The sequence below is a fragment of the Capra hircus genome, chromosome 22 (assembly GCF_001704415.2).
Source record: "Capra hircus breed San Clemente chromosome 22, ASM170441v1, whole genome shotgun sequence".
Lineage (NCBI taxonomy): Eukaryota > Metazoa > Chordata > Mammalia > Artiodactyla > Bovidae > Capra > Capra hircus.
The window spans coordinates 52732662-52741593 of NC_030829.1; the positions used below are offsets into that span (position 1 = coordinate 52732662).

Consider the following 8932-nt stretch of genomic DNA (forward strand, 5'->3'; position numbering starts at 1 on the left):
GAATAAGAACTTAATCTCAAGATTATGTTTATTGTATTAGTCAGGATACAGTCTGATAATTAGAGATGTGAGGTGAAATATTAATGAAAGCCTAGTTTGAATTATTTTCTTTCTTATTTAAAGGGTTCCTGTGGTTATATCACGCTGAGGGATAGAATCCAGACTATCTCTAAGGCGAAGGACTTAATTATATGTTCAGGGGTCTTAAGAACACGAGCTAGAATAGGTCTTTGTTGAATAAGCGGGAGGGGAAGATCTTGGAGGAGCCTCTTTGGGATTTGTCCCCGGCCTGGCCGTGTGATCCTGCCAACAGGAGGGCACGCGCGGAGCCTCCGCGAGGGGGCGCTGCAGAGCGCAGAGGCGAGCAGAAGTGCCCATGGCGGCCCCAGGTGGTCCCCGCTGTGGCGGCGGCTCCCTGGGCCTCCTGGTCTGGCTCCTTGTCTTTCAGCCTCTTCTCAGTGAGACCCGGGCGGGCAGGAATGAGAGGAGACTGGTCTTGGGTTCCTCGTCTGGGGTTGGGGGTGGGTCATGGGACTTGGCGAGTGGGTCGTGGGGGATGGGAGGTGGGGTTTGAGGGTGAGCAGGCTGCTATGCCAGGAGCCCAGTGATGTGTAGGGTGCATTCTGGTCAGCTCCTCTTCCCATTGTTCTTTTATCTTCCCCAGGTGAGGGTGACGGACCCAAGGAGGCTTCTGCAGTGAGCCCCACATTGCAGGGGGCCCCCTCAACTTCAGGATACCCGACAACCGTGACTGTTTCAACACACACTGGATCTCCTGCGCCTTCCACAACTGCAGTGGGAGAGACTTTGAAACCTGCACAGACTCCTGCTTTTGAACCGCTGCCTCCTCAAGGTACCGCATCTGTGCAGGACGGCATAGGCCTGCCTGGAATCCCCTGAGGCATCCTGCCTGGCTGACGGGGTGCTGAAGGGTCAGGCTGTCCTAGCGGAATTGAGAGCAAACCTGGCTCTGCCCCGAAGCGCGGTGGGCGTGGTGTCGCGTTAGAGGAGGCTGGTAGTAGTGGGGGTGGAGGAGGCGGGCGTGGTGGGCGTGGTGGGGGTATTAGGAGGGAGGCAGCGGCGTCACCTCCAGTCCTTTGTACCGAGCCCAGGAACATGTGGCCATCGGATTATGCGGATAGGTGGTAGAGTGCCATCCCCAGAGAGGAAGTGGCCCTGGCAGGTGAGCGTGCAGGTCAACAGTGTCCACAAATGCGGAGGCTCCCTCATTGCACCACGTTGGGTACTGACGGCAGCTCACTGTGTAAGAGGGTAAGTTTTGGGGCGGTGGGCTTGGGCTGCAGGTCAGGCTGCCTGACAAGGAAGGAGCCAGGCCTGCCCCCTACCTGAGTCCCTACCCGATCTTTCCATTCTTTACCTTAAAATGAGGTCACAGCCCCGAGTTTGTATTCACTCTGAGTGAAACACGAGTCTTGGATTTCTACCAAGATCCCGGGTGCTGTTCTGTGGTCCTGGGACCTCACTCGGAGAATCACTGACTCCAGTGGTTAGGGATGAGGAGGGGATATGGTTTAGAGGGAGGAAAAGGCTGATGGCTGGTAGGAGATGAGAACAGGCGGGGAAGAACCTGGAAGGGATGGAGGGGAGTGTAGCCCCTCCAGCATGTCTGTGAGGGGCATGTTGTCTTCCCACAGCTATTCGGAATATACAGTGCGCCTAGGAGACACATTGTTACAATTGAATTCCCAAAATGCAGTGGTCATTCCAGTCCAAGACATCATTTGCTATAAGTACTATAGTTATCGCACTATGAGGCATGACATTGCCCTTGCTCTGCTGGCCTTCTCTGTGAATTATTCTGCGTACATTCAGCCAGTGTGCCTTCCTGGAAAGAATTTTGAAGTGAAAGCTGGGACAATGTGCTGGGCAACTGGATGGGGCCGAACCTTACAATTTGGTGAGACTGGCTGGCAGGATCTGAGGGGGGGTTGTCAGATGCCCTGGGGTTGGCCTGCAGGCTGTAGGGAACCTGTGGGCACTACCTGACCCAGAGTCTACGATCCTGCCCTGTACAGACAGACACCTGTCACTGCTACTGCGGAGACTCAGAGCGACAACACTTGCTTTTGTATCAGGCCTTGTAAGAAGCCTTGTCTCTTTGTGTCCTGATCCGTTCCTCCTTCTGACTTGACTTTGCTTCTTACCTTGTCTGCTCCCCAAGTCAGCAGTTGGCCTCAGGTCCTTCTGCGTCAAATGGGACAGAACCCACTGTCCTTCCTTCTCTAAGAGGAAGAGACTGTGAATGCCCTGATCAAGACCCGCCGTGGGATCTGGGGGGCCCTGTCATGTTCTACTCATGCAGATCCACTCATTACTGAATGTCTCTCTGTAGAGCCGTCACGTGTACCCACTCTTCAGGAGACTGAGCAAGTCATTCTTCACTACGCGAAATGTAATAGGATGATCAAGCAACAGGAAAATCCATTTCCCAAGGTAGTTCGTAAAGGAATGATCTGTGGTTATCATGAAATGAGTGGAGGCCCCTGCAAGGTGAGTTGATGGGTCCCTTGCCACCTCTGTATTGAGGCTGTGCAGTTTCCTCATTTCCCAGTGACAGGGCCTGGGTTATTTCCCACCTCCTCTTTCAGCCTTTACTTAAGGAGATTTCTGGGGAATCCCTCAAGACACCTCTAGCAAGCCTGGCCTGTTCCTCCAGTAGGGAGCAGCCCTCCCATCCTGGGGGTGCTGCCGGGTGTGGTGAAGTTGGGGGTGATGATGATAATCACGTAGTTCCTGTAAATGAGTTCTTTCTGTCATCACTTCCTGTGCCACTGTGAGCATTCACCCACATTAGGTCAGTCTCCCAGCTCACAACCCTCCACCTAGACATTATGCATCTTATTATACAGATGTGGGCCCTCCAGAGACATAAGTCCCGGGTCCCCCGGGAGTGCCTGTAGGAGCCCTGGGCCCACAGCCTCCCCTCTGCCCTGAGCCGCCTTCCTGAGCAGGGGACAGGGGACCGGTCTCAGAGGGTGAGTGTTTGGAGAACACTGTGGGAGAGGGAGCAGTGAGTCTGAGGCTCAAGGTCTGACGCACTGGTCATGTTTAGGGAATGGGTTTCTGGTCTGGAGCAAGGAGGAGGCCAGTATGGCCAGAGTAGGGGGCTAGAGTCAGAATGTGTGGCCTGCAGGCTGTGCTGCGTTTCTCAGTCCTGTCCAGGGAGGCCTGTATGCCACCAGAACAGTATTGGGGAACATCAAGCAGTGTGTGTGTGAGCTGGGGGTTTTGCAAGTCTGGATGTGTTTGGAGAGAGGGGCCGTTGGAAGAGGATGTAGTTGAATGTGTGGAGCTGGGACTGGGAGAGATTTCAGGGTAGAGGTGAGGACTCTGGCGCCCCCTTGCCGGAATGATAGTGAGAGAATGTCACAGCTGGGAAGGCCCAGGACTGACCAGTGGAATAGACTCTGGCCTTAGAGCCCGAGAAGGCACTCACAGTGCCAGGGGATGCCCCTTTAGTTTCTGGCTGGTGGGAGGTTTGAGGGGTAGGGGCAGGGGAGGGTTAGGGGCACTGAAGGAGAATTTGCACATATCTTGAAATCTCTTCCTCTTGGAGAAGGGCTTACTGGCCTTTAGCTCCTGTAGGTTCCTGAGCACCTGGGAAGGAATAGTATTTCACAGATGATATTAAAGTTTTCAGCTCTCAAATGTCATTCAAGGAAACCTGGGCCTGGTGGGTACCTGAGGAAAGACCTTACTGCCTCTCTCCCTAGGACCTTGCAAACTATCAGCCCATTCCAGTGATGATCCCTATTCATTCCTGTGTTTGTCTGTCTCTTTTTTTTCTCCAGGGAGATTCTGGGGGTCCCCTGGTCTGTCAGTTTAATGACACATGGATCCAGATGGGGATTGTGAGCTGGGGTGTTCACTGTGGTTTCAGAGAAGTGCCTGTAGTTTACACAGATGTTAGATTCTACAAGGATTGGGTTTATGGTATAATGAGTCAGGCTTCTATTCTGGATTCGGGAGGATTCCTTATCCCACGGCTGTGTCTGGTGTTGGCCCTGAGCATCCTCGTGACCCTGTGATCACCCTGGCCTCTGGATTCAGGAGGATTCTTTATGCCACGGGTGTGTCTGATGTTGGCCCTGAGCGTCCTGGTGACCCTGTGATCACCCTGGCCCATACTGCCTCCTGTTTCTGAGTCTCATGCCCGCACTGCCTCTTCCCTCCGACTCCTGCTCCATGCTGTTTCCTCAAACCCATTTGGGATCCACTGACCCTGTGGAGATCCACATGTCAGAGAGTTGGCAGCAGCAGTGAACTCTGGAGGTTTCCCAGGCCACTCCTCCAGGACCCTTACTCATTCATGCTGCACCATGGCCGCACATTGTCTGCTGGGAAGGAGTGGGTGAAAACATCCCGGCTGGATGGACAGTGACCTGTGGTGATGCTTCCGGATGCTTTGCCCACATCTTGGAGACCATCTTCACCTCATCCCTGGCAGCAGCATTATCTGACACTTTATCATATCAGGGCACATGGTGATTGTTGGGAAACAGCAAGGCCTCACCACGTCCACATGTGACTCAGCTATCTGGGTTGGCCAAAGGTCCCCTGCTTCCCGACGTGGATCCATCTGTGAGGGTCCAGCCTCTGCCACACAAGCCTTCCTGGGGCAGCTCAGTCTTAGAACCCCCTTCCCAGTGCTCCAGTGGCCACATCCAGGCTCACCCCAAGTTGCGTTGAGACATGAAGGAGCACGGAGATTTCTGATGTCAACTCAATAAATGCTTAGAGAGTCTCTCGTGTTGTGAAGCTCTGCTCTGCTGAAGGTTGTGGGGCTGCATATGACATGCTGTAGAGAATAGTTTCCCATTGAGCTGAGGGACCTTTTCATGGTGTCCATTACTGTCTAGAAAGTGGGAGATGAGGAGCCTGTCCCTGGATGGAAGTCTGCTGGTGTCTTAGGCAGTGGGTCCAGGGCCTCTTTTAGGCATTAGCGCTCCTCTTGTAGGCGTCAGCACGCTCCAAGCGGGGCTGTTGGAAGTGAGTTTGCATGGGAGCCTGGAGGCAGGAGGGCAGAGATGTGGGCGTGATGGGCTCACACAGCCTTGCACCTCTCGTGCCGCCTCGTAAGGGACATGCCTGGAGGAGACCCAAAGAGCTGAGTTCTCAGGGGTTAGGATAGAGGGTCTGGCTCTGTGTGTGTGTGTGTGTGTGGCTTCTCAATCAGCAGGCCTAGGGTCCCACGGTCACCTGGACTGGCTGCTGATCTTTTCCCAGGCTCTGCGTCCTGTCCACCCATCCTTCCTTGGTCTGTGTTCAAGCTTCCAGATAAAAGTGGACCTCAGAGGAACCATGGGCTTCCCAGGTGGCTCATTGCTAAAGAATCCGCCTGCCAGTGCAGGAGCCGCAGGTTAGATCTTGGGTTGGGAAGATTCCCCTGGAGTAGGAAATGGCACCCAACTCCAATATTCTTGCTTGGGAAACCCCATGGACAGAGGAGCCTGGCAGCTACAGTCCATGGGGTCGCAAAGAGTCCGACATGATTGAGCACACACAGTTACATTCTAGTACTGTTATTTACAGAAATGAAAGTCGCGTGGACTCAGAGGCCTGAGTCTGGCTGTTCCCTGCCATTCTCACCTGCAGCCCTCTTTCAGAACACGCTCCCCTACTCTGTCCAGTGATGTTCTGCTGCTGAGAATGTCAGTACGGCTCCTCATTTCCCGTTCTCTGCCTCCACATTGGCTGAGACTCAATATGAGCACTGAGTCCTCCCCAGAGTGTCTCCTGTGGATGACCCTAGGATGTGAAATGTGCTTCTCCTGGGCTCCCCTGACTGGTGGCCCTGGGCAGGTTCCCTACTCTGCTTTCCTCTCGGTGGCATTTTGTGCCCAAGCTTAAGAGGCTCTGTGTCTTCCCGCTTCCAGATCCAGGTTTCAGATAGAGCACTTTCAGGAACTGTTTGGTGAGTGAGTGAGTGAGTGAGTGAAGGGAAAGTGAATACTGATGTCTCCTCTGTCACCTTAGACCTTTCTCTCAGGGCCTCTCAGCTCATTGCTCTGCCCTCCTTTTCCTTCCCAGGTTGTCTTGTCAAAGAGGGGAAATCCCACACGGGAAGCCGATGTTCCAGCCCCTGCTGGAGGAGAAGTCCCAAGCCCTGGGAAGGCTACAACCTCAGTTCGGGTGCAATTTGTTTGCTGACAGGAGAATGTTCTTCCTAGTGTGGGCAAGGCATTTCAGTTCAAGTAACTCAGATGTTGAGCATCAGCCTCTAGGTCCTAGAAACGTCAGGCATGGCCTCGCAGAAGCGAGCGTGGCAACCTCCAGTGTAATGGCAGCCACATTTGCCCTTTCTGACAAATACACACGGACTTTCTGTTGTGATTAGGAACTAGGCCCTGAGCAGAAATAAGATGTGGGGCTCAGGTGGGAGGGAAGAGGTGGTCATTAGGATGACCCTTAGGTCAGGGCTTGGTGGTGGATGGAACCACCCTCTGAAAGAGCTAGGTAACAGGGAGAGGAGGAGGTTGACAGGTAGGAAGTGAGTTCTAGTAAAAATATTGGACTTGGAAAGACAAGGACACAAAACCCATAGAAAATGCTGCAGGCTTCCAGTCATAAGGATTAGTGAGGCATAGTGATGTGAGTTTCTAATGCCCAAATTGTGGTTTGAAATAATAATTTTCTACCCACAGAAACCAGGGCTTCTTGGAGAAATGGCTTGAGTAATATCCAGGAATGGGCCAGGAAATGTGTGAATTCACCCTGAAATATCCTGTCACACCAGATGGTGAGCAAGGTCTCCAAATGACAAGGATCCTAGGATCATGTCCAAAGGACTCAGGAGCTGAGTAGTGAAGGGTGGCATTTCTGCTAAGTCAGAGATGTCCTCCAGCATCTGTGAATACGGTCATAGCTCCCTCACTGGCGAGCGCTGCACTCAGTTCACTCAAGACGACACCCTTTTGCAGCAGGTAGCCCATGTTAAATGTCTGTCTGTCAAGCAGGAATGTGAAGGCCCAGCCTCCTTGCCTCCTTTCAGGACAACTTGGAAGGGCTTCCTGAAGATCAGCTGAGACCTCAGTTGCAACCCCATGACTGCTAAGCTTCTCCTATTGCCCAGTTCTGCCTCACCTGCCCCCTTCCAGGTGTGAATCCTCCCCAGAGCACTCCTCAACAAACCCTGGCATACAGATCTGTCTCAAAGTGTGTTTCCAGGGGACCGATCTAGGACCCTTGGCCAGGCCAAGGTAGGACAACCTGACGTTCAGTAAGTGCTCCAGTTACCTATTGCTGTGTGACAAAGCACCCTAAGCCCTCATGGTAAAATCATCAGTTTTTGTGGTGATATGTTCTATGAAGCAGCTCTGAGCACTGAATTAGCCAACTCTGAAGAGTTGCTTCTCAGGCAAATGCAGGATTAGACTCCTGGGAACCTCTGATCACAGCATTTTCACTGAGTGATAAATATGTGACCTTATTTTATGTGTCTTTTTGCTTAAAAGCACTTTATTTAATACAGTCTGTTGATTCAGTGCCATTGAACCTGTGGCCAACAGCAGTGTAGTTGATACGTGTGTGGAGGTGTCCTAACACATCTGTTTTCTCTGCAATGCACATCCCAGGCTGGAGCCCTCAGGAGTGCTAGACAGCACTGCAACAGTGTGGGCAGGGCCTTTTAAAACAGTGAAATCACCAGCCAATAGCACAGAAATGCAAAAATATGGCACTGAGTAGTCTAGGATTAGGACATCCCTTTACCATATGAGAGCTGAAACAAGAATGCCCAGCAACATCGTCGGTGACTTCACTGTTTCTATGTCCTGTCATTTTTATCTTTTTCCTCCTACTTTTTCATTCGTTTTGAGCAACTTGCTTACGTCTTCCGTTGATCTTCTTGTCTTCATGTTTCTTTTTTATTTTCGTGTTCAGGGAGCATATTGTAAGATCTCTGAAGTTACAGTTCTTACCAGATTGGAAAATATACAGCATTATATCTTTGACTACTTTTGATCCTTCTGGCCTGCTGTCCTTTGGAAGTTCAGTCACACGTGTATTTGTCCCCAGCTTACAATGCACTTTATGCTCTCGTATCAGTGTTTCATTATGAAATTGTTTTTAATAAAATTGTCCATCTTTGAGTTGCCCAATCAGTTCTTCTGATTGTTTATTATAGTGTTAAACCCATCATCAGTGTACCTCTTTCATCTTCATGCAAATTTTCATGCCTAGAGTCTGATTGGAGTCCTCTTACGTCTTCAGCATGTCTACCTAAAGTCTAATTGTCTATGTAGGACTCAGTTCCAGTGGCTCTGCTACCGTTCTTGCCTGTGCATTTAACATTTGTGTCAGTTCTGGGTTAATTATGATTGTTTCATTAATCCCATGATAGGTGGCTAATTGAATGTGGGTGTTAGGTGATTAGATACCGGACATTGTGACCTTTACAATGGTGTTTGATATTTTCCTAGAAATATTCTTGGGCTTTATTTTGGCATGCAGTTAAATTCCTTGGAAGCTGATGTCCTCAGGTCTTGTTTTTACCTGTTTTAGCAGGCCTCGAGTGATTCTCAGTGTAGAGACTGTTCCCTGTTGCTGAGGCAAGACCTTCCTAAATACCCTAGGGAATGTTCTGTGAATCTTGAGTTTTTCCAGTCTGGCAGATGGACCAGGCACTATTCTTGGTCCCCTGTGGCCTACAGGCATTCTGATTCGAATCTTCTCAAGAGGTATTTTGTCTGGCTTCGGGAAGCTTCCCAGCCCAGCATTCAAGGGGGTGCCCTCACTGATCTCTGGAGTTTCAGCTTCAGCATCAGTTCTTACAATGAATATTCAGGACTGATTTCCTTTAGGTTGGACTCGTTTGACCTCCTTGCACTCAAAGGGACTCTCAAGAGTCTTCTCCAACACCACAGTTCAAAAGTATCAATTCTTCAGCTTTCTTTACAGTCCAACTCTCACA

The 8932-nt window shown here is 51.1% G+C and overlaps 1 protein-coding gene across 1 annotated transcript; it reads left to right on the top strand.

Moving 5' to 3' along the window:
• LOC102184481 (serine protease 44-like) lies at positions 673–7046 on the top strand. Its single transcript, XM_018066678.1, has 7 exons — positions 673–853; positions 1113–1272; positions 1656–1918; positions 2354–2511; positions 3813–3872; positions 5898–5935; positions 7013–7046. The coding sequence occupies exons 2-7, from the start codon at positions 1133–1135 to the stop codon at positions 7044–7046; spliced, it is 693 nt and encodes a 230-aa protein (XP_017922167.1). The 5' UTR covers positions 673–853; positions 1113–1132.

Coding starts and splice junctions, on each gene's coding strand:
- LOC102184481 (XM_018066678.1), top strand. CDS start 1,133: ATGCGGATAGGTGGTAGAGTGCCATCCCCAGAGAGGAAGTGGCCCTGG. Junction 2,512..3,812: donor TGAGTGGAGGCCCCTGCAAG/GTGAGTTGATGG, acceptor TTTTTTCTCCAG/GGAGATTCTGGGGGTCCCCT. Junction 5,936..7,012: donor GCACTTTCAGGAACTGTTTG/GTGAGTGAGTGA, acceptor GCCTCCTTTCAG/GACAACTTGGAAGGGCTTCC.